General features: G+C 41.7%; 1 protein-coding gene across 1 annotated transcript in view; it reads left to right on the top strand.

Annotated features, from left to right (window-relative positions):
- Positions 1–807: 807 nt before the first annotated feature.
- LOC115370644 (NACHT, LRR and PYD domains-containing protein 12-like) overlaps positions 808–26587 on the top strand; it is a gene marked incomplete at its 3' end in the record, with an annotated part of 100069 nt that continues 74289 nt past the window's right edge. Inside the window, exons 1-3 of the mRNA XM_030067753.1 lie at positions 808–975; positions 9375–9660; positions 15182–15207. Coding sequence (XP_029923613.1) covers positions 952–975; positions 9375–9660; positions 15182–15207 — 336 coding nt within the window. The remainder of the gene's footprint in view (positions 976–9374; positions 9661–15181; positions 15208–26587) is intronic.

Genomic DNA, 26587 nt, shown 5'->3' with positions numbered 1-26587 from the left:
CTACTCAGTCAAGTTCAAATAGATCTAGCCCAGATGTATTCTATGCTACTCAGTTCTATTCTGCTCTGTTCAGTGTGGTTTTATTCAGTTCAGTTCTATTCTGTCCTGTAGAGATTATGTGTATGTGGAGTAAATGTGAATACAGATTTCCAGTGTGGCATCATTGACTGTCCCCAGAGCCTGCTGTGGCTCTTTGTGCCCAGCAGGTGGCGTCCTAACACAGCGTCAGAGAGGCCGCTGCAGCTGCATGGAGACCTGGAGCGCCTTTCTCCAGCGCGGAAGACGCGCAGCAGCTCCGGGTTCAGGTTTTCATGCAGGACAGTTCACACATTTCACATGGCACATTAAGGTGATATTCAAGTTCAATGCACCTTTTCCCCACCGGCAGATCATCTCACCCCTCTCTCTCTCAGATGTCACATTTCTTGGGTTGAAATTCACAGAGAAGGCAGACGACATTTGTAAGCTGCTATTCTTCCTCTCAGTGTGATGGTCTGTGCTCCGTGTCCAAAAGCTGTAAGGACAACACACTGATGTTTATGCGTTTTCAATCGCTTTGTTTTGCTTGAGATCGGATACATATTTCATGGCGCAGTGTATTCAAATGACAGAGATGTAGCGTTATTTTAAAACAGACACTGAAACACACACTCTTACACCAGGGTGCGATGTGCGGGACAAGTTTTTAACAGCAGCACAGGGATGTAGGCGGGAGCTGCTGAATTCTCCCATGAGTCCGATGAGGACGTGAACGCAACACAGGTGAAAGTGAAACTTTAGTTGAAGGTTTGGACGAGCCGCGACCAGGAGGCTCGTCTTCATCATTAATGTTGGACTGTCTCACTGTCATGATGTAGAAGAGCTGCACACGTCCGGACGGCAGGAGAGGATTCCTGTTTATCTTTGACTTCAAGTCCAAGAAGAAAGAAAGAAAGAAAGAAACTCGTCGTTATGAGACCAACTTCCGCTTCTGCTGTGAGTCTCTACTTTTGTCTGACGCCATTTTCTGCTGCATTTTTCACTGTTGAGTTCATCTGTTAGAAATAAATGTAAAAAGTAAAGCAGTGATCATTTTCTTTGTGGTGATGAAAAAAATCTCCTCAGGCGGTAAAAACAAATGTTAGCCAGTTCTATACGTCAGACAGCACGTTTTTTAAAGCCGTTTAATTCCGTTTATTCCACAGGAAATACAGACTGATCTTTATGTATGAAACCCGCCACTGGAAAATGGACAAATGAATAAATTAATTCATAAAAAAAATGCAAATCTATTAATAGTTTGCAGAGTGAGCAGCCCCCCTGTGTTCCCAGGGCCCTGAACAGGCCTGTGGCTTTTTCTTTTTGCAGCCTGAACAGGAAGCAAAGTGTTTCCTGTTTGTCAGGGTGAGAACAGGCCTCTGGTCCCTCAACACAGAAAAGAGAATAAGGGCCAAACCTGTGGCCCCTTAACAAGAAAGCATCATCTGCTTTGAAGCTTTGATGGAAAGGAGTTTGTGTTTTTGTGCTGAGGCTCTGTTCTCTGAGAACAACAACAAGAAAAAGACATGAAGGGAACACGGTGCGCCACCAAAACTACTGAAAGAAAGATTTGCAGGTTTCATGACGTCACCAGGATTTGCTGGTGAGCGCAGCGTCTGGAACGCAGCCTCTGGATTGGACAGAAACAGGGAAACATGTCCATGAGCTTTGCTGCATTCACACTCTTTCATTTGGGCATTCCTAAAGGGAATTTGTGCTTCACAAATTATTTGTCAATCTGCATTTATTTGTGCAGATCATCAGCGGCTCCCGGCTCCTTTACAGAGACCAAACGCTGCATGCATGAAACTGGTCGCCATGACAACTCCAAATTAAAATGTCAAATTTCACTGTAAGGTTCAGGCCTCAATGTGTGTGTGTGTGTGTGTTTCAGAGTGTGTATTATTAACCCTCTATCACCTGCGTAAATTCACTATATTACTTTCTGAGACATGGGGAAAAAAATAATGAGCAAATAATAAAAAAATACAGCAAATAATTAGCAAGACGTTAATAACAAAAAATTACATGGGATCCATATAAAGAATGACCAAATAATAATAAAATAAAAAATACATACATTTGCAAAATAACAGTATTTGAAATGAAGAAGAAAAAACTCATTATAAATATACAGTTAATATAGCAATAAAATAACTGACGTTTCCACAAAAATATGTTGAAACACACCTTTTCCCCACCGGGTGATCATCTCACCCCCTCTCTCTCTCAGATGTCACATTTCTTGGGTTAAAATTCACAGAGAAAGCAGACGACATTTGTAGGCTTCTGTTCTTCCTCTCAGTGTGATGGTCTGTGCTCCGTGTCCAAAAGCTGTAAGGACAACACACTGATGTTTATGAAAAGCTTTTTTTTTTTTTTTACATGAAATGTTGTACTACTGTCTCTTGAAGTTAATTTCTCTCTCTCTCTCTCTCTCTCTCTCTCTCTCTCTCTCTCTGTATTGTTCATTATTGTTCTTTATTTTTCAAATGCTGCACATCCTGTGTTGTTGACAGGTAAAGGTGAATCTATTGATCTGTTGATTGACGTGACTGTTGAGTAAACCCTGTTGAGATGCAGCAGGTGAATGTGAACCGCTGTGTCAAACATGACACAGGCCATGTTGGCATCATCACTGTTTTTATTATTTGTAATAATGCGATTATACAACTATTACAACCAAACTAAAATATACAATCAAAATGTATTCATACTGTGGGCATTTCACTCTCAAAATACAAAAGTTTTTTTCTGGTACTCTCTCCGTTTCAGCGGAAATCCATGAGATCTGATGGTAACTAGTCCTTGTCAGCCAACTTGGGATTATCATGTTTTCTAGACATCGTGATTTCCCAAAACTGAATAAATACCACACAGCAACACAAAACTGCTTTGCTAGCTCAATCATTTTGTAACTGGAATATCCGCTGGAAAAAATATTTTTTCATGGACTGATAGTTATACTTCTGCCGACTTCTCAGTCATTTTTAATCTAACAGTTGCCGTGACAACGACTCAGCAGCACAGCTGATCTTTGTCTACAACCAACTTATATTAACAGTTATATTTAAATACAGGCTACTGCTTTCCAGTGTCGGCGCCACAACAAACATCTGTCTTTTCATAAACTCACCGGCAGATGTTTTATTTCAGCTGGGGGTGTGTCACTCCAATTTAACGTCAGCTCCGATTAATGTGGCTAAGCAGCAAAAGTAAGGACAGTAAGCAGTCACATTAAGGCTGAACAGAGTCATAGAATCACCTTTTCAGGCTGTTATCAATTTACCTCTGAAATAAAGACCACAGCTTTCACAGATGTGTTGATTTATTAAATGCAGGGGCGCAGATAGGACTTTAGAACTGGGGGGGACCAAGCTGTAAATACTTGTGTGTGTGGTGTGTGTGTGTGTGTGTGTGTGTGTGTGTGTGTGTGTGTGTGTGTGTAATATATATATAAATATATATATATACATATATATATATATATATATATATATATATATGTATATATATATATACACACTGGTGTGAAAAAGTGTTTGCCCCCTCCCTGATTTCTTATTTTTGTTTATTTATGTTTGTCACACTTAAATGTTTCAGATCGTCAAACAAATTTAAATATAAGACAAAGATAACATAAGTAAACACAAAATGCAGTTTTTAAATTAAGGTTTTTATTATTAAGGCAAAAAAAAAATCCACACCTACATGGCCCTGTGTGAAAAAAACCACTAATAAGTGGTTGGGCCACCCTTAGCAGCAAAAACTGCAATCAGGCGTTTGCGATAACTTGTAATGAGTCTCTTACAGTGCTGTGCAGGAATTTTGGCCCACTCATCTTTGCAGAGTTGTTGTAATTCAGCTACATTGTAGGGTTTTCAAGCATGAACCGCCTTTTGAAGGTCATGCCACAGCATCTCGATAGGATTCAGGTCAGGACTTTGACTAGGCCACTCCAAAGTCTTCATTTTGTTTTACTTCAGCCATTCAGAGGTGGACTTGCTGGTGTGTTTTGGATCATTGTCCTGCTGCATAACCCAAGTGCGCTTGAGTTTGAGGTCATGAACTGATGGCTGGACATTGTCCTTCAGGATTTTCTGGTAGAGAGCAGAATTCATGGTTCCATCAATTATGGCAAGTCGTCCAGGTCCTGAAGCAGCAAAGCAGCCCCAGACCATCACACTACCACCACCATGTTTGACTGTTGGTATGATGTTCTTTTCATGAAATGCTGTGTTAGTTTTATGCCAGATGTAATGGGACACACACCTTCCAAAAAGTTCAACTTTTGTCTCGTCAGTCCACAGAATATTTTCCCAAAAGTCTTGGGGATCATCAAGATGTTTTTGGCAAATGTGAGATGAGTCTTTGTGTTCTTTTTGGTCAGCAGTGGTTTTCGCCTTGGAACTCTCCCATGGATGCCATTTTTGCCCAGTCTCGTTCTTATTGTTGAATCATGGACACTGATCTTCACTGAGGCAAATGAGGCCTGCAGTTCTTTAGATGTTGTTCTGGCTTCTTTTGTGACCTCTTTGATGAGTCGTAGCTGCACTCTTGGGGTAATTTTGGTCAGCTGGCCACTCCTGGGAAGGTTCACCACTGTTCCATGTTTTCGCCATTTGTGAATAATGGCTCTCACTGTGGTTCACTGGAGTCTCAAAGCTTTAGAAATGGCTTTGTAACCTTTTCCAGACTGATAGATCTCAATAACTTTCTTTCCCATTTGTTCCTGAATTTCTTTGGATCTCAGCATGATGTCTAGCTTTTGAGGATCTTTTGGTCTACTTCACTTTGTCAGAAAGGTCCTATTTAAGTGATTTCTTGACTGAGAACAGGTATGGCAGTAATCAGGCCCAGTTGTGGCTAGAGAAATTGAACTCAGCTGTGATAAACCACAGTGAAGTTATGTTTAAAAGGTGGGGCAAACACTTTTTCACACAGGGCCATGTAGGTTTGGATTTTTTTTCCCCCTTAATAATAAAAACCTTCATTTAAAAACTGCAGTTTGTGTTTACTTGTGTTATCTTTGTCTTATATTTAAATTTGTTTGATGATCTGAAACATTTAAGTGTGACAAACATGCAAAAAAATAAGAAATCAGGGAGGGGGCAAACACTTTTTCACACCACTGTATATAACCTAAAACTTAGGGCTCCTCACGGTGAGTATAAAGCGATATATCAACACAGAAACTGTTAATAACTCCAAACCCACCGGCAGCAAACTGTCACAACCACAGCTCGGCAGCCGCAAAGCTACTTCCTGAAACCAGGCAACAAGCTGCCGTTTGCACCTGGGTTACAATACAAATTCACAAAAACAGCAAAGAAATGAACATTACAGAAACCTTAAATGCTACTGTGTGTTTCTTCTAGCCAATGACAGGCAGAATAAAAAGAATCACGTTATTGTCATAGTCATTCATGTTGATATGTAACGAAAAAATGCAAAGTCCGATCGGTTTGAAAATTGACACACCGCTTCTTCTCCACAAGATGCACATTGTTCGTATAGCATAATAAAATAATGATAAAAAGAAAAAATAAAGATCAAAAAAGATCCGGGGCTTTTGAGGAAAGATCCCCCCCCACCCCCGCGCCTGATAACAATGTGTATGATAACAGAGGTCCACACTTAACCGATTCATAATGATAAAATTAATTAAGCAATAAGCCCTGAGAAGCCGTGGGTTACAGTGATTTTAAAACAGCTGAGGGGCGTTCTAAGGCACGACGCACAGCGGAGTCGTAGGCATGTAAGGCACGGTAAAGCAGCACACACCGGGATGTTAATGGATCAGCTGTGCAGTGTTATTAAGGATTATGTGGAAAATTGAACATCTTGCTTTGCCAACTCGGCAAGGATCTGCTCCAGGCTCCAGCCTTCCACCTTCTTGAATCGGTGTATTGTATACTGATCAATTTGGGGAGGGGGACGGATCGGATCACTATAAATCTGGAGGGGACACGTCCCCCCCCGTCCCCAGTGCCATCTACGCCCATGATTAAATGCTCATTTCAATGTACAGATGCAAACAAATTGACAAATTAATTAAATCAATGGCCTAGAAAACTCAAAAAGACTAAACAAATTAATAATGATTAATAGGCTAATTAATAACTGACCACATTAACACATTAATAACAAGAACAAAGTTATAGCCGCACATCTCCGTGGAAAATCTGACCGGTACTGTCCGTGGTGCTGAATCTGCCTCAGCAGGTACTGTCCGTGGTGCTGAATCTGCCTCAGCAGGTACTGTCCGTGGTGCTGAATCCGCTGAGGCATTTCATTCTCTTTATTCTAGAAATTAAAGCTCCATAAAATTCACGGAGGATCTTGTTCAGCTGTTCTTTCCTTACAGGTGAGAAATCAGCTGTTTGCCCGGTGTTTGTCAGGTAGTCTTGTAGACATTTGACGGCCCAAGACGTTGACCGGGCCGTACCGGCTTCATTTCCTGACCTCTCCAGCTGATCCAGCTCTTCACTCGTCACTCTCGCGTATCTCTTCTTTTTCTCTTCTGTCTTGTCTTCCTCGTTCAGCCGTTTATCCAAACTTAGGTCGCCAAAGAAATCAAATTTGACAGAAAAACGGTCCATTATGCTGGTGAACAAAGTAGACAGCGGCTTTTGATTGGGGTTTTAGTGAAATGTTTCGTGTTGCCATGGAAACCACGCAGAGTTGGGGAATGAGATATAGGCGGAGTAATATTTTCAGTGATTGACTCAATATTTTTTATTTGCGCACGGCTAGCCATGCTGTCATGCTCATTTGAGCACATTCTAACGTCTGATTGATCAATCAGATTGCTTGGTCTAATCTACGTGTTGTATAATTTAAAAAAATCTCAAGTACCCCCTGGAGTTCGTCCAAGTACCCCTATTTGAGAAACACTGTTGTAGATGACCCAGCACTCTGGCCCAAGCTGCTCACTGATAGAGTGCTGCTCAATTGTGAAAATGGGGCCAGTCCAAGTTAAAGACAAAGATTTTCCACAAAATGAAAAGGGCCGCAGATTCACAAAGGCAAACTATTATATACTACACATTAATGAAAAATGGCGAGAGGGTGAACAGGTCTTGGTTAGTTTACAGTGAAAGTGCAGACCGTGTTTTTTGCTTTTGTTGTCGCCTTTTTGCCTGGAGCCCCCAAATGGCTAAGTTCTCCACTGGCCATGGCTTTGGGCCACGTGAGCACTGTGGTTGATTGCTGGCAGGGAGGTTATATTAGTCTGCGTCACCTGCACGGGGGAGAGAGGTGAGTCTAGGTAGCCGTAATTTTTGTTGACCACATTCTTCTGCATTTTCTCCTTTGATTATCACCTTTGTTCATGACCTGCTTTAATACACGTTCGCCATTGAGTGTACACATTCAACATCATCTGTGCGTGTAAAGCCGCTGTAGTAGCTGATTGTCATTAAAATCCATAAAACCTGTCTGGACTCAGTGGGCTTCCTTGGACAGGCAGCAGCACGTCATACAAATATACAGGACCTATTCTCTGCCTCTCAAGCGACTTTTTGAGGTACGGAAAGTGGCAATAGTGGCTGTTCACATCTCATCCTCCTTGAAATGGAAGGACAACACCAGCTGTGTTTTGAAGAAAGCCCTGCAGAGACTATTCTTCTTAAAGCAGCTGAAAAAGTGTGGTGTGTCCAGCAAAGGGTTGCTGCAGTTCTATCAGGCAGCTGTTGAGAGCATCCTCACCTTTGCCCTTACTGTCTGGTTTGGGATTGTCTTCAGAGGAGGAGAGGCAGCTGAATAAGGTGGTGAGCACTGCATCAAGGATCACTGGGGGTGAAGTGCCATCTATCACAGAAATCTACAAGGCTAGGCTGCACAAGAAGAGCCTTGTGATCTTAAAGGACCCTTCCCACCCAGCAAACTGCGTTTTTTTTTTAACTTTCCTCCCTCACAAAAAGACTCAGAAGCATCAAGACCAGAACAACCAGATTTCAGAACAGTACATATCCACAGGCTGTCCGACTTCTCAACACAATCTGACCTGTTCTATGAGTTAGGACTACTTTTTTTTTTTTAAATTGCACTTCAATCTATTTGATGCTGCTAATTCCTCTACAGGTGCCTCAGTATTATTTTAGTGTATATTCATTTTTATGGTTTGGATTTTATCTTGCTTTTATGTATTTATTTTATTGTGAGTGAGTGTTTCCTCTTCAGTGCGTGAAGCTCCACTGAAATAAATTCCGATCGACATGTCAACAATAAAGTATCGAATCTTGAATCTATAATTTATTGTTCACTTGTACTACCTTACATATCTTACTGTGTGGAATTGTGAGGGTCAGCCTTTAATATGACTATATACAAACGTTTTGTATACACACACACACACACATATATACAGTACATATATAGTACATATATATATACTGTATATATATTGCAACATATTCATCAGTGCTGACGACTTCATTGGCCGTCTGGTCTGAAGACTTTGAGTCGAGCACGCCAGTTCTCTTGTTGCTGCTGTTGATCTTCCAACAGACTGAGACTCTGTTAAAGTCACATCACCAACACTGACATGCACGACCTGTGGCTTCACCCTCTCTTACATGTCCTGGCAGTAAAAGAGACTGAGCTCTGTAATATGATAGTTGAGTCTAAATGGTCCTCGCTGCAGTCTTACATAGCGCAGCTTTTATTGTCAAATTTGGTAACGACAAAAACAAGAACCAACAAAGTAAACTCTGTTTTTTTCCTTTTCAGTGCATGGTGTGATGATGACGTTTAACAGTGAAGTAATGAGGAAGTGACTGTACTGTCAGGTCAGAAGTGCACAGACACTCCGGAGTGACGAAGGACAATCAGCATCGTCTTCTCTCTCTGTGTTTCCTCTCCAGGTGAAGCTACAGCGTCTCTTTGATTGGAGGTGGATGTGATCCAGCAGGTAAAGACCCGACCAGGGATCATCATAAATGTTTGAACAGGCTGCTGCATTGTGGTTCTTAACTGGATGACTGTAGAGCGGACTGGGATGATGAGGAGGCGGGAAAAGCTGTCAAAATGTGTTTTTGGTTGTTGCAGATCTATATATTCATTGTGACATGATTTTCAACATTATTGAGGTTATTGAGGGCAAAGTTAAAGTTGTTTCAAAATGTTTTACCCCCCCCCCCCACCCCCCCCACCCTTTGGAGACACACCATACATGATGTGTCTTGAAAATGATTTGAAAATAAAGACAGGAGCCTGGTGCCCTCAGTGTTGCTTACAGACGGTAATGCTGCTGGAAATGAAGACATGCAATAACAAGAATCTTTATTTACTCCTGCCAGAAAATTGCATGGCTGCTGTTTGAGTGGAGGATTGTTTGTATTTTTTTTTCTCAGGGACCAAAGATGGCGACATTGAAAGAGCAGCTCCTTGGTGTTTTGGAGGATTTGGGAAAAGAAGACCTGAATAAGTTCAAGTGGTTCCTGAAGGACGCTGAGATAATGAGTCCCTCCCCAGCCATCCCAAAGTCCAAACTGGAGAAGGCAAACAGGCTGGTCACTGTGGACCTGATGGTCCAGATCTATGGCAAAAACACTGTGGAGGTCACCAAGAAGGTTTTGAGCAAGATGAACAAAAATGATCTTGTCCAGCGTTTGTCAGGCACCAGCTCAGGAACTGAGGGTAAGTCTTGGGAAGAAAGAAAAAGGGACACCAGAAAAGATACAACTCACACATCATGTGATCAAGCACTTTATACCATTAGTCTATAGAGTGAAAGCTGTATCATTTTAAGTTTACTTTTATTAGCCTGCGTCTAGACAGTAAACAGGTGAAGAGAGACAGGCTGCCTTTTCAGGGCCTGTACTTATGAATGTTATACAGTCATCAGGAAAACAGCAAAACTGGAATGCCTCCTGGATTTTAATGCATGTTATTGATCTCCAAATGAAGAAGTTGAGGTTCACTATAGTTGCAGTCAGGGGCGTCGTAGTGGGGGGAAAAGCGGGACTAATTAACCAGGCCCACAATGGGGGAGGGGGCCCTTGAAAGGCCTGAAATAAAAATGTTTTTATTTTATTTTTTGTTTCTAAGTAATTAGTGTAACTTAAAATTGGCTGAATAAATCGGCTGAGCGACTTTACTCTGTATATAAAAAATAGTGGAGGCTCTGTGAGGCCCCTCTCACCCCGTACAATACATAATGGTTCAGTCTGCGAGGATGCGTCCCTGAAGCGGCTCAAGGAGCTGAGCGGCTGCTGGTCAGGCAGAGTAGAGACATGTCTTTCCCCAAGAAGGCAAAATCAGGGAGCCTTCAAAGAAAAGAAAAAACAGAAAGGTAAAGAAAGCAAGGAGAGGGAAGACAACTCCTGACTAATTTCTTTCAAAAGAGAGGTGAGCACAGTTCACAGCTCACACAGTTTAAGAACAGTTAAAGCTAATAAATGTCAGCAGTTGGAAAGGCTGAAGGCAGTCAGACAGCCATGAATCCAGCTCAGCTTCAGCAGCAGCAGGTTCCTCATCCTCATCCTAAAACCTCAAAACACTTCAAATGTGGAGCGATATTTAGCTCCTTTCCCACTAAGCTAGCATGACATGTTTGGTATCAGCAGATTCATTTCAATTTCAAGATTTCTATGATGCTTATGCCTTAAAAAAATTTTACAAACTGAGCCTGTGACGGCCTTCAGAAGACAGTAATGTTAATGCCAGATGATCCAGCATCATTTTCAGAGGGTTAAAAGTAGGCCAAGAGAGCCAAGAGCTGAGGTGGAGAATAATTCCAACTTTAAGCTCTTGATGATCAATGAGGCGAGAGTATAATTAAAATAAACATGTGGTTCTGTTTTTCACATTTGGATGGTTAAATTATGTTAGAAATAGACCTACCAGTAGGCTGCAGTTCAATTTCTAGCCTATTCAAACAAGACAATTTCATTTAAAGATATCACGTTACCTTGTTTTGTCCAGATTTAATTCTTGTCTTTATAAAAATAAGATTCGGTCTTCAAAAAATGCTTCAAAAAGAGAAAAAGGGGGTGTCTCATCATCAAGGTCTATATGTTATATTATAAGCAGGTTAAGAGGTTGTTATGCCAATCCTGTATCACAACTTGCTAACACTGTTTAAGACTGGTTTAAACTAATATTGGTATGTTGCTTGGAGGCAGTCAACCAGGATAGCTTGGGGCATGTATTTTTGCATAACATGAATTAATCAGCATCATAGCAACAATGTCATGTAACATTATCCATCAATATTACCTAGCAAAGCTTAACATCATGAACGACATGACCCTCAGTTTCAGACACAGCCACGGAGAGTGGAGCAGCAGCAGGTCCCTCATCTCCTGATGATGTTACTGAGGAAGGTGAGCTCATATAGTGGCAAATAAAAGTTATGCCAGGCAATCATTTGTAGCAGTTTCAACTGAAAGGAGATTATCAACACTAACATAAAGTAGCCTGTTTTATTGAATAATGATAATAACAATAATAATAATAATAATAATAATAATAATAATACATTTTATTTAAGGGCGCCTTTCAGGACACTCAAAGTCACCATACAAAAGGACAGTAAAAACAATCAATAAAACATAACAATCAATCAAAAACAAAGTGCAATACATAAAACAGTATTAGGCTATAAGCAGGTTAAGAGGCTAATATGAATCCTATGTTTCATGCTTTTGTAGAGGGTTGTGTCCTTGTAGCAGATAGTGAGCAGGAAGAAGTGATAGAGAAGTGATAGAGGATGATGGAAGTGAAGAGAGCAAGGAAAATGAAGATTGCACTGAGGGTAGTGAGAATAATGGTGGGAATGACAGTCAAAAATATCATTAAAATGCATAGTTTTATATAAAACAGCATCAAAATTTTTCAACGGCCTGTTTGCCCGCTATAAAAGGACCCAATAAGATTTCTTTTCATGGGGCCCAAAATCCCTGGCGGCGCCCCTGGTTGCAGCCACTAGAAGTGGGTCAGCCACCATACTGATGCACCCCTAAAGGTGAAAGATGCACAGTGCACACTTAGAAAACCTGTGAAGGGAGAGTGAAAACACTCCACAGGTGACAGCAGCACCAGGAGGAAGTTTAATATCCATGTGTACAGACCTGACAGTTTTGTAGCTGTACAGATTGTCTCAGTGGTTTTGTTGTTTAACAGTATTAACGATATTTTACAGAACGTCTCATTCATCTGGAAACAAACTCACCTTGCTTAACTAACTGTTTGCTAACGGCTAACTGAATGAGCTGCTGCTGGTTGTCAAAAACACTGGTTATTATCATCTATCAGTATTTATAGCACAGGGTTTCCACCTGTGTTTTACAAGCCCAGTGGACCACCAGGTCTAACTTAGCCCCCCATCAGGTCAAAGCATTGTGGGAAAATGAATTTTCAGCATGGATACAGGAAGTCAGTTCGTGTTTCCTGGTGCAGCAACAAATTTACATTCATTCTCTACAGCCTTTCCCTGATCTTAACCATAACCAGTTTATGCCTAATCCTAACCTTAACGCTAACCTGAACCTAACGCTAATCCTAACCTCAAAACACTATGTAACAGTTTTGCCTAAAAATAACAGCATCAGCATCATTTTAATGTGACACTGTCATGTAATGAGTAGAGTGGTGCCTCTGTCATGGCCACTGTGCGCTCTGAAAGCCGGAGACAGGCGTACCGCTTTACGGCATGACATCATCACCTCAGCAGCAGCAACACCACCAGCTGTTCTCAGTACAGAAACCATAACAGAGCCCAAGAGACCCAACAAAAATGCTGACAGAGGAAGCAATGAAGAGAAAAAGAGAGCGTGACCAAGCAAGAGACAAAACTGGAGTAAATCTTACACTGGCTTTTAGTTGCTGGTGAGCGCTTCATCACTTATACAGTTGGGAATATTAATATGGTATTCAATAATCTATTCAATTATATTCAATTAATTATTGCCAGTTTTTACTATTACAGATGAGTGGCCAGTTTCTTCTTCAAGATGGGTGTGACATAGGTATTAGGATTATTAAACACCTTTGCCAATGCATGTGTATTTTCTGAAAAGTCCAGAAAATACACATCGCAAAGTAATTTGAACACATTATCTTGAAGTGAAGAAAGAGAGAGGGAGTCACACAAAACTGGCTGTGCAATCAAGAAATCCCAGCTGGCATACCTTTATGGGAACTATCAACACAGTGTGAACATGTTTTTAAGGAGTCAGATTTGTTGCATGAATAATAAATCACTCTATAACAGCTTCCTGATGTAGGAACCCAGTCAGGGCCTGCTTGTCCACTAACCACTAATGAACTGGGTAGATTCCATGGGATAGGGAATGTGTGTAATGACCAGAAATGTTTGCATTACTCACATTGAGTATAACATCCTGTAATTGATGTGATCTGTTGTTTATTCATTCAGAAAGTCTTGCTGACTGCCAGCATGAACTTAAAGTCAATCTGAAGAGGAAGTTTCAGAAATTGTTTGAGGGAATCAGAGAGGAACCAACACCTCTGAATCAGATCTACACAGAGCTGTACATCACAGAGGGAGGGAGTGGAGAGGTCAATAAGGAACATGAGGTCAGATGGATTGAAACAGCATCCAGGAAACCAGACACACCAGAAACAAAAATCACATGTGTGGACATCTTCAAACCTGGAGGAGATCAACCAATCAGAGCAGTGATGACAAAGGGAGTGGCTGGCATTGGGAAAACAGTCTTAACACGGAAGTTCACTCTGGACTGGGCTGAAGACAAAGCCAACCAGAATGTCCACTTCACATTTCCATTCACTTTCAGAGACCTGAATCTGCTGAGAGGGAAAAAGTTCAGCTTGGTGCAACTTCTTCATCACTTCTTCACTGAGACCAAAGAAGCAGGAATCAGCAGCTTTAAGAAGTTCAAGGTTGTGTTGATTTTTGACGGTCTGGATGAGTGTCGACTTCCTCTGGACTTCAAGAACAACCAGATCCTGACTGATGTTACAGAGTCCACCTCAGTGGACGTTCTGCTGACAAACCTCATCAAGGGGAATCTGCTTCCCTCTGCTTGTCTCTGGATAACCACACGACCCGCAGCAGCCAATCAGATCCCTCCTGAGTACATTGACATGTTTACAGAAGTGAGAGGCTTCACTGACCCACAGAAGGAAGAATACTTCAGGAAGAGATTCAGAGATGAGGAGCAGGCCAGCACAATCATCTCCCACATCAAGACGTCACGAAGCCTCCACATCATGTGCCACATCCCAGTCTTCTGCTGGATCACTGCTACAGTTCTGGAGGACGTGTTGAAAACCAGTGAGGGAGGAGACCTGCCCAAGACCCTGACTGAGATGTACATCCACTTCCTGCTGGTTCAGTCCAAAGTGCAGAACGTCAAGTATCATGAGAAGGAAGAGACAGATGTACTCTGGACTACAGAGACCGAGGAGATGATCTTGCCACTGGGAAAACTGGCTTTTGAGCAGCTGGAGAAAGGCAACCTGATCTTCTATGAAGCAGACCTGGCAGAGTGTGGCATTGATATCAAAGCAGCCTCAGTGTACTCTGGCGTCAATCTGCTGTCAGAGGAACAATCAACCTCCAGGTGGTCTACAGTATTCAAGCGCAAACCTAAGCTTGAACACCTTCACCAAAGTGCTGTGGACAAGGCCTTACAGAGTCCCAATGGACACCTTGACTTGTTCCTTCGCTTCCTCATGGGCCTTGCACTGCAGACCAATCAGACTCTCCTAGAAGGCCTGATGACACAGACAGGAAGTAGCTCACAGACAAATCAGGAAACAGCCCAGTACATCAAGAAGAAGATCAGGGACAGTCCATCTCCAGAGAGAAGCATCAACCTGTTCCACTGTCTCAATGAGCTGAATGACCATTCTCTAGTGGAGGAGATCCAACAGTACCTGAGTTCAGGACATCTCTCCACAGACAAACTGTCCCCTGGTCAGTGGTCAGCTCTGGTCTTCATCTTACTGACATCAGAAGAAGATCTGGAGGTGTTTGACCTGAAGAAGTACTCTGCTTCAGAGGAGGCTCTTCTGAGGCTGCTGCCAGTGGTCAAAGCCTCCAAGAAATCTGTGTAGGTCCATAGATAACTGGATATAATAAATACATCATACTTTCTATGCAAAAAAAAAAAAAAAAAAAAAAATCTATTTAAAGTTATTTTCATCTTTACTTCCTCTTCAGGCTGAGTGTGTGTAATCTGTCAGAGAGAAGCTGTGCAGCTCTGGCCCCAGTTCTCAGCTCCCAGTCCTCTAGTCTGAGAGAGCTGGACCTGAGTCACAACGATCTGCAGGATTCAGGAGTGAAGCGTCTCTCTGCTGGACTGGAGAGTCCACACTGCAGACTGGAGGCTCTCAGGTCAGGATTTCTCAGCACATGACCAGTTAAATCTTGCTTAACATGGAGCTTAATGTGCTGAATAGATGATGTCAGTGTATCAGATTCCAGACAGTGAAGCATAAAAGAAACACAGTGATCTCTAAACCGTTTAATGTCTAATCCATTTGATATTTTGCTGTTTTTGTTGATGTTTGTCATGGATGCTACTTCTTAGTGTTTTTATTGCAACTCTTTACCCCAACTTTTTACACTGATTTGGTCCCATTCTCATCATACCAACAACAGCGCAGATAATTTTAAGATCCAAAAGCTGTAGCCAATATTAGATGTTTTGTTTTGTTCATGTTGGCCTTGAGATGGAAATTATAGTTCAGATTCTTAACCATTTAGTGGCATTTGCTGCTCCATGTGAGTGTGATACATCCACCAAGTTTGGTCCATTAACTCCTTCCCTTTCTAGAATGTTTCACTGGGAATCAAGGATTCAAGGAAACTTTGTTGTCATACCAACAAAACATGCATGCACATGAGGAGGTGCGAAATTAAGAACTGAGGCCCCGTCAAGCCAATAACAATAAAAAATTGTATGTACTATATTTAATGCAAATGTATTTACATTTGCATTAAATATAGTGCACAGAACAGTCCGGTCAGCTAATTTAGCCAATATTGCACCTGTCCATGTGAGGGGGCAGGGGTGTATGTGTGTGTTTAAAGGAGACCAACAGAGTTCAGCAGCCTGACAGCTTGTGGGTAAAAGCTGTTGTTGAGTCTGGTGGATCTGCTCCTGATGCTCCTCCACCTCCGGCCTGAGGGGAGGGGGGCACACAGTGGGTGTGCGGGGTGGGTGAGGTCCTTCCTGATGCTGGAGGCCCTTTTCCTGCATCTGGCTGTATAAATGTTCATGGTGGTGGGGAGGCTTTCACCGCCCTGTGCAGAGCCTTTTTCTCTGCAGCAGAGCAGCCACCATGCCACACTGTGATGCAGGAGCAGAGAACACTCTCCACTGCACATCTGTAGAATGAGGTCAAGACTGAGCTCCCAAGTCCAGCACGCCTCAGCCTCCTGGGGAAGTAAAGTCGCTGGTGGGCCTTCTTGGCAAGGCGAGAGGTGTTAATAGTCCATGTGAGGTCGTTGGTGAGGTGTACGTCCAGATACCTGACGCTGGAGACCATCTCGACAGCTGTTCCTCTGATGTGAAGGGGAGAGGGGATATGTCTAGCCCTCCTGAAATCCACAACCATCTCTTGAGTTGTGGAATGTGAAATGAATGAAGTAGATACAGACCAGAACACAACACAATTTTGAGCAGTGATGAAAAGCTGATTTATTTTTTCAAGGATGCACAACAACATGCACTTGTTTTTGTTTAATTTTTGAGTTATTTTCAGCCTTGTGGTCTCCAAAACGGTGGAACTATTTTCTGACTTAGCACTGCTACTGTATCCCGTGTTGGAAGTAGCGACGTTACTAGTTTAACTACATTTGTCAGTAGCGTGGCCGTAACGTCGCTGTTTTCTAAGTCAAGTAGCTTTTAAGTAGTTAAACTGTTTTACTAATCAAATAGCGCGGTAGCATCCAGAGAAGCTACATTTTCCCAGGCATTTCTAAACCTTAAACACAACGGAGCTTTTCTAACCAGGAGCAGCAGGTGACGTCACTCGCCGAATCCCTGAGATTCGGCGAGTTAAAAAAGTGTGTGTTTCTCCTTCTCTCCCCAGATTCTGGGTTCCAGATATAATGGGAGTCTATGGGGGAGAGAGCTGGCACTCCTGCCTCGTTAAGGGTCACCGTTTAAAAAGTTGAAACTACTTTGCTTTTGTATTTACATTTTTCAAAGGAAGACAGAAACCCCGCCAGCAGTATCAACGTCACTTAGCAAGTGACTGAGTGACGTCACCGTGCAGGCAGGCCAGGGTCGCCAGATACTGCGACAGATACCCCCCACAATCTGACCTGTTTCCTTCACTGTAAAATCGGGAGATTAGCAGGAGAAATTACTGACTGGGAGCATTACGGGAGATAGGGTTAAAAATCGGGAGTGGGAGTGGTGAGCTGTTGGAAATCAATCTTTTCTTACCAGAATATTTACGAGTGGCGATACAATATGATTTTTGTAAAACAGTGAAAAAGGGGAAGAACTAAACGAACCTTTGTGCAAATCTATCTCTAGGAGCTGGGAGACAATTTCAGGCTTCTTAGCAACAGACTGCAAAACTACAGATAAAAGCCTCTGATAAATCTGTGATCACACCAACTGGAAAACCTGGAGACAAACCAAAAATTAAATGATTAACAGAATCTGGATGATGAGCTCTTGTCTCAGAGTTAGAAGGTTAATTTTAGTTGTGGGGAAATCTTTTAGGAAGTCTTTGAACCACTCCAATTACCTTTCTGAGGAGGAGGATGCTGGGATGGAATGTGGGTACATACAGATTTTTTTTAGTTTTTAGATTAGATTAGATTAGATTATTTTAGATTAGATTAGATTAGATTAGATTAGATTAGATTAGATTAGATTAGATTCACCTTTACTGATCCCTGAAGAGGAAATTCAAAGTGACACAGCAGCAGCAGGAAAGTTAAGAAGTAACAATGCCAAATAAACAGCAAGGCAAAGATAAATATACAATAAAATAAAATACAATGTTCAACAAAAGTGAAAGTAAACTGAGTGAAAAAATAGAATTAAATAGAAAAATAAAAAACAGAGTGAAAAGTAGACTAAAGTCCCAGAATGTACCTTTGTACATTCTGCATCGGTGCTTGTGTGTGTGTGTGTGTGTGTGTGTGTGTGTGTGTGTGTGTGTGTACTGTATGTTTAAGGCCATCCAGCTGTGGCTCAGCTGCTCCAGTTGTATTAACTAACTGTGAACCTGTTACTGGATCAGCCTGGGAGCGGGGTGGGAATGGGAAGCAGAGACCTGGAAGGAGACCCGTGTCTCCCTGCCCTTGTGCAGGGCTTAAGATCGGCTCTAATGCTATTCTAATGTACATCAAGCACTTACACCAGCCATTGTATATTACAGCATTCAGCTGTGTGTAGCATACGGTTGTGGGTCTTGATCAGCAAAGGTTGGAGGAGCCAGGTGCTGTGGTGTTCAGGAGTCTGATGGCTGATGGCATGATAGAGGCCCCCAGGCACTTTGGGGCCCGTGGCTGGGTGGGTCTGACTGAACGAGCTCATGAGCTGCATCAAATCAAATCAAATCAGGCTTTATTGTCATTAAGCTCAGCAGTAGTGCACACAAAATGAAATGCGTTTCTCACTTGGGATCCCTGAGTGATGAGTAAAGTCAGCAGTTTAAAGTCTAACAGCTTTCTGGAGGAAGTAAAGCTGTTGGCTCATTCTGGTGGTTAGCCTTTAGCCTTTAGCCTCTAGCCTTTAGCCTAGCGTGGATCCTGGCTCTCTTCCCCCTCCTCTGTTTACGTTTGCACCGCTTGCTCTTCCTCCTCTCCCTGGTGATGCCGGTGCAGACGCAGGTAAAATCCCGTGCTGGCGTAGTGTGTCCACATCAGAGCAGAGAGCCTCAGTTCTTGCAGCGTGCTTCACCCTGATGTTTAGTAAAGCCTCTCGGCTGGAGGTTATGCAACCTGAGCGTCTGGGTTAAGCAAAACATTTGAAACGTTCACTCTCGCTGATCCCTGGAGGGGCCGCTGTGTCCATGCCATCACCATGGCAACATCAGCTCAGCGTAGAGTGGATCAGAGGGATTGCCCATGACTTCCCTCTCATCCTCTTCTCAGTCTCTGCCTCTACACTCTCCACTTCCATCCCCACCACAGAACTGGCCTTCTTCACCAGCTTGCCCAGTTTTTTGGTGCTGCAGACTCCAATGCCCCCTCCCCACCTCACCACAGCAAAGAAGATTACACTGGCTGCTACAGACTGAACATGCATAGCAGCCTAGTGCACACATAGAAGGACCTGAGCCTCCTCAGGAAGGACAGCCTGCTCTGTCCCTTCCTGTAGAGAGCCTCAGTCTTGTCTGACCAGGCCACTTTGTTGTGTAGGTGAACTCCTAGGAACTTGCAGATCTCCACTTCCTCCCCCCTCATGATGACAGGGGTGGGGGGTCTCTTGCTGTGCTGGAAGTCCACCACCAGCTCCTTGGTTTTACCAATGTTGAACTGAAGCTGGTTGTTGTCACACCATCCTATGAAGTTCTCAGCTAGGTTTCTATCCTCCTCCTCTTTGTCATCTGTGGTACAGCCGACGATGGAAGAGTCATTGGAGAACTTCTGCAGGTGCATCTTCCAGAGTCAGAGCAGAAGCCGGAGGTGTAGAGGGTGAACAGAAGTGGTGACAGTACTGTTCCTTGGGGTGCACCAGTATTGTTCGTCACCACGTCTGACAAGCAGCCCTGCAGCCTGACGTTCTGTGGTCTGTTGGTGAGCTAGTCTGTAATCCAGGCCACAAGGTCCTGGTCCACCCACATTGCAGAGAGCTTGTCAGGCAGCCTGGGTGACCGGATGTTGAAACCACAAGAAAAATCAAACAACATGATCTTCTCTGTGCTTCTCTGGTGTGTGTAGGCTCTGTGATTATTCAAATGACCTTACAGCATCATCTGAGCTCACTATGCAGAGCATTACGTTACGAAACAAAAATATATTGCAGTATACTGGAAAATATCATGTGATCTATTAGATAATACATTTCCATATATGGGAACTAGTCTTTATATTTTCAAATATATTGAAATATATGCATAGACTATACATGTCTATATCTTGATACATAGTATAAAAAAATATATATTGCAATCAAGACCAAAACGGCATTATATTTTTACATGCAACACTCTCAAAACAGATGTGTTGAAAATAACACATCATGTGTTAAACCAACCAAAATAAATCCCCAAACTGAATTCATTTTTAATCTCTTCAAATTGGGGTTGAACAAAACAATTCAGGGCAAACAGTCACAGAAATTCAATAGAAATCATTTAAGAATAGCTGTGGCTGGGGCCGGGGCTGGGGCCGGGCCTTTGGCTGGCTGTGGCTGCTGCTGGTGGAGCCCGGAGGTCCTGGTCCCTGGAGAGGTGCCTGGGCCTGGGGCCGGGACTGGGACTGTGGCTGGTAGAGGCCGGAGAGGAGGCCTGGCAACGCGTACAAGAGGGTACTCCAACTATAACTTGCAATTCAAAAAAGGATATGGTTTGAGTTAAATACTGCATTAAAATAATGCCTCAAAAACATAACAAAGCATGTTTTTAACTCCCCAGCGGTCAGAGTTAATGCCGGTGTTGTGCCAAGGTACGTATCCCCGATAAAAATTGTGTCCCCTGTCTACGGGAGCCGACAGGAGCGCGCATACATTCAGCGAGGGCGGAGCTACGATGTTTTAGTGCGCAAGTTTTATCCACAGGCTTTTGCAGAGGGTTAGGTTAGGGTTAGGATTAGGATTAGGTTTAGGGTTAGTGTTAGTGTTAGCTGGGACCCCCCTCGCCCGGACTCTCCTCACTGGGACCCCCATCACCACCTGCCGACTCAGGATGAGGACCTGAGGACACCAAGACACAACACATTAGCCCACTGAGCTTTTACGTGTAAAAATGATTAGTTCATGTCATAAAAATGAAACAGTGCTTCACCTGGCTCGTCTGTGCTCTCAGCCAAATCTGTGTCCCCCTCCTTCTCTGGCACAAAGCCCCTCACGCTGGCTTCTCCCAGTATAGAGGCCATTCTTCTCTCCAAAGGTGTGAGTTAGGGTGTGCCCTGACCCCCACCTGTGGCTGACACACTCTGGCTGCAGGCTGTGACTCTTATTTTAGCCTCCACCTTCAAATCCAACCTTTTTTTTTTTTTTTAACATCGGTAACATCGTGTTGCCACTCGCAGCACTTCCTCTTATTTGTAACACCACGACTGTGGCTGCCAGATAAGACTGTCTTTCTCCTCTCCACCTCGCCCACAGGCACCTCCATTTCTGTGTCCGAAAAATTCCTTTTTATCGCCTTTCTCTCTGTGGCTTCCATGATTAACCGTAACACACCATTGATCAGCTGGCTCATTTAAATATGCATCAATATTCATGAGGTGCTTTGCATTAGAAGTCTGGATTTTTTTTTTGGCGTAAGCCATTTTAGTCTTTTGGGCGTTCGTACACTTTAAGTTTGGATCCTATGCAAAGTTTTATAAATGAGGCCCCTGGTCAGTCTGTTGAAATGCTCCTAACTTTGGCCCTGATTGGTCCAGAGACTGGGTGCTGGTGTCATGTGATGCAGAAGCTCTTGTTCTCCAGTTTTACTCTGAGAAGATGGTAGACTGAAGGCATCTGAGGACTTTTCACTGAGCCATTCATTTGTTATTTATGGACGGACCTATGGCTGTTTTTACGTCTACCGTATTTAGCACTGAATTGGAATTATTTTGGACCTTTTATCATTTCTTGCTTTCATTGTCTGTTTATTTGTGTTTTTTATATTTTGATGTCTTTTCATTTCAGGTGTTATCTTTATCTTTTCATTTACTCTGATGGTTTTGTAAAGCACTTTGGAACTTTGCTTTAAAGGTGTAATATATATATATATAAATTAATGTTATCAGTATTGTTATAATGATTGGTCTGTCCTTCCTTTTTGAATATTTTGAAAAATCTCTGACTGATAAATATCCAAAACACTGGAAATTATAGCTCCATATTTTATTCTTTATTCAGATTGAGTGACTGCAGGTTGTCAGAGAGCAGCTGTGCTTCTCTGGCCTCGGCTCTGAAGTCCAACCCCCATCTGACAGAGCTGGACCTGAGTGAGAACCAGCTGCAGGATTCAGGAGTGAAGCTGCTGTCTGCTGGACTGGAGAGTCCAAACTGCAAACTGAAGACTCTCAGGTCAGACTGCACTTTTTAATGATGACATAAATATATGGATATTGTTTGAGTCATATAGTAGCACTAAATGTCTATAAGGCTGATATTGCTGTGAAGTATATGTTGTGCTTTTTTAAAGTCGGGGCTGCTGGTTCTTTTAGTTTTTGTGAGGACGGTTGGTCAGGTTCTGTATCATGGATGAGAGAGAGAGAGAGAGAGAGAGAGAGAGATTTTTGATTTTTCAACACTCTTTATTGCAAAGATGTGTACTACCTTACATCTTTAAAAGCACAGACAACAAAACATAGAAAATAAATAAATAAATAAAAAGGAGATAGAGGATTAACCTCTTACTCAAGACAGCTTGCAAAGACCAATCCATTATTGAGGACTGAGCACAAGGCTCCATTGTAGCACCAGACATTTTCAAAAGTATCAATATTGTTTAGGGACTTGTAAAAGTTAAAATCCATTTGTATTCTTGATTTTAACAGCCTTACAAAAACTACTACAGGATCATAATCACAATCATTTTCTATTTTGTTTTTCCTAGTAACATTGATAGACATTTTAGCATTGCCCAAAATATAGTTGATTAGCTGCGCCTTTGACCTCATTTTCTTACAATACTTATAACCAAGAATAAACATTTTCCTTGAGAAAGATTCATTAAAACTCTGAAAAAGTTTATCTAAGAAATCAAAGAGTGCATTCAACCTCACACAAAACAAGTATGAAACACTGTTTCCCTCTGGAAACAAAATGGACAATCTTGTGTTACCTCAGGGTTCAAAATAGATATAAAAGAATTAGTTGCAACAATACCATGAAGCACTCTCCACTGTAAATCGCCCATTTTTTTAGTTAATGGCGGCTTGTACAATGCTCTCCATTCAGGTTTGACATTATTTTCCAGCTTTAAAACATTACGCCAAGGAGTATCGGTTCTTGAAGTCAACCACTTTTTGTTCAATACTTTGACACAGGTTTTATACATAGCTTTGCCACTTGTCTCATTCATACCAATAACAATATCAGAAGACAGTAAAAGTGCTCCTTCAGCCTCTTCTATTTTAGGAAACAAACGTAAACTTGGAAACAAATCACTACAAACTGGCCTCAGCCCATTCTTATAATATTTCAATAAAGTATGTTCCTCTGATGTTAAGGCAGATCTCAAATAATCTGAAATCTGCCTCATCACTCTCACAGATCTCATCCCAATTTGATTTGTTATAAATTCCACATTTTTCAAATCAGTTCCACATATTTTCACAACATGACCCAAGGTTATTATTTTTGTTTGACAAAATCGATCATTAAGACCAGCAGCACAATGGGCTATGTCTAATCTTGCACCACGAATGATAGGTTCACTCAGAAGCCAATGTAAAGAAGGAGTCCTGTGCATTCTTTGAACTTTAAATAAGCTCCACACTTTAAAAAGTCCTCTGTAGAAAACAGGCAGTCCGTTTGTGTTTAACTTAGTGGGATCCAGTAAAAACAGAGTTTTATCCAGTCCTAAATTTCCAAGAGTTTGCAAGATTTCACAAGCAACTCCTGTCCAAGTCAGGCTCTCAGGTCCAGCAAGGAAACGTTGGATGAACTGAAGACGAAAGGCTGCCCCTCTGCTTGGCAAATGAACAATTCCTTGTCCACCCTCATCTTTAGGAAGATACAATACACTCTGTTGAATCCAGTGCAAATGATCCCAAAAGAAATCAACTAAAAGTGCTTGAATTTTGGACAACAAATTGGGTGGTGGATCCAAACAAATTAATCTATGCCACATAAAAGAAGCAACCAAATTATTTATGATTAAACATCGCCCTCTATAAGATAGCTGTGGCATTAACCACTTCCACTTATTGAGACGCCCTTTTATTTTTTCAACAGCTCCATCCCAATTCTTCTGCACTGTAGTACTGTCACCTAGAAAGACACCAAGGTATCTAAATCCCCCTCTTTTCCAGTAAAGACCATCTGGTAGTCTTGGTGGTGTATCTAACCAGTCACCCACTAAGATAGCTTCACTCTTATTCCAGTTGATCTTAGCAGAGGATAATAGCCCAAACTCCTTAGTAATATTATTCAAAGCATCTATATCATTCTGGCCATCTAGCATGATCACCAAATCATCAGCATATGCTGACAGCTTTAATACAATGTTATTAGTTGCTAAGGAAACACCAGAGATTTTAGCTCTCAATGTATTTAACAATGGTTCAATTGATAAAGCATACAACATTCCTGACAAGGAACAACCTTGCCGTATACCTCTATTGACTTTGAAAGGAGCACATAAGCCGCCATTAATCTTAAGTAAACTTTCAATGTCGCTGTACATAAGCTTTATCATTTTAATAAAACCAGAATTAAAGCCAAATTCTTCCAGAACTTTCCATAAATAGTGGTGTTCTACTCGATCAAAAGCCTTCTCTTGATCTAAGAAGAGAAGTCCTAACTTTTTCTTCAATTTATTACAAACTTCCAAAGTGTCACGAACTAGAAAAATATTATCAAAAATAGATCTCCCTGGCACACAGTATGTTTGGTCCATATGAATAATTTGCTCCATGACTTTAGCCAATCTAGCAGCAAGAGTTTTGGAAAAGATCCGGCTGTCAATGCACAAGAGGGACAAGGGGCGCCATTGCTTTAAGTCAGTCAGGTCGCCCTTCTTGGGCACCAGGGTCAAGACAGCTCTGCGGCAACTCTGAGGAAGTTTTCCTCCAGCCACACTGGCATTCAACATTTTCAGTAAATCTTGCCCTATTACTGACCAAAACGCCTTATAGAACTCTGCTGGCAAGCCATCTATGCCAGGCGTTCGCCCATTTTCCATCCCCATAACAGCAGCGTGCAACTCCTCCAGAGTCAGAGCTTTATCTAGCTCATCAGCCGAATCTTTTGAAATCTTTGGCAAATCATTGAAGAACACACATTCCAAATCTCTTCTTTCTTTATATTCACTTGTAAACAAATTTCTATAAAAATCTGTAGCAAGTTTTTTGATATCAGAGGGTTCACTGAGAAGAACCCCTGACTGCAACTTCAAAGCATTAATGTGTCTTCTTTGCCCATTCTTTTGTTCCAATCCAAAGAAAAATTTGGATGGAGCATCCATTTCTGAGACATTTTTAAATCGAGACCGGACCAAAGCACCCTGTGCCTTTTTTTCCAGTAGATCATTAAGTGCAATTTGTTTCAGTTTGATTTTTTCAAAATACTGTTTATCATTTGTGGTGTCAGCCAAATTTTGAAGATGCATAATTTCTTTTTCCAATTCTTTTTGTGATATGGTTAAGTCTCTTGTGACATTGAAGGTATACTGTTGACACAGTTGCTTAATTTTTATTTTCCCAACATCCCACCATTGTTGTATGGATGAGAAAGAGTCTTTTTCCAATTTAAGTTATGCCAAAAAAAGGAAAATATTTCCTTGAAATGACTATCTTCTAGCAGTGAAGTATTAAAATGCCAGAAAGCACTCTGAGGCTTCACTGAACATAAGGAAAAAGTACATAAAACCATAAAGTGATCTGAAAAACCTACTGGGATAATTGAACAACTCCTACAAATATTCACATGATGTTTTGAAGTATAAAACCTGTCAAGTCTGGCTAAAGACAGAGAGTTATCATAGGAGTGAGCCCAAGTATACTGCCTTTGATCTTTATGGAAAATTCGCCAAACATCACAGAGATCATAAGTGGCTGTTAACTCAATTAGCCTTCTCCTAGATGGCATGTGAGGTTCAATATGATTTCTATCCATATCATGGTCAGTACAATTAAAATCACCTCCAATAAGAAGAAAATCATTTATGTCACAATTCCTTAAAACATTCCCCAATATATTCAAAAAAATCATTCGATCAATAGCTGCTGTTGGTGCATAAACACAAATAAGCGCATACCATTTATCTTCAAATTGTGCTTTAATTTTAAGGAGTCTACCGTTAACAATTTCCTCTACTTGACATGACACAGGATTACAGCTAGGTGAAAAAAGTATGGCAACACCACCACTATTTGTAGTATTGTGGCTTAAAAAAACCTGTCCTTTAAATTCCTTTACCCAATCAGCAGAGTTTACAGCATCACTGTGTGTTTCTTGTAGAAAAAGGATGTCTATATTTTTCTGTCTCATAGTTACAAAAAGTTCAGCTCTTTTAAAGCTTTGTCTTGCCCCATTCACATTTAGAGAAGCAACATGAATGTCAGGCATAAGAAGTAGGGAAAAAAGAGCAAACAATATAAGCAAAGTCATCACAGAGCAAGGGGTTTAAGCTTTTCCAACATTACCAGCGTTTAATTTGGTTAAGAACTTTTTGAGACGATACCACTCTTGTTCAGTAAATTGACCTTCTTTTTTGTACAACTTCGTTTTCTCAATGAATTGTTCAACATCAGGGAAATGTTCATCTATACGGACAT

The sequence above is a fragment of the Myripristis murdjan genome, chromosome 2, assembly GCF_902150065.1.
Source record: "Myripristis murdjan chromosome 2, fMyrMur1.1, whole genome shotgun sequence".
Lineage (NCBI taxonomy): Eukaryota > Metazoa > Chordata > Actinopteri > Holocentriformes > Holocentridae > Myripristis > Myripristis murdjan.
The sequence above is the reverse complement of the archived record's forward strand: the minus strand, read 5'-3'. Positions and strand labels throughout refer to the sequence as shown.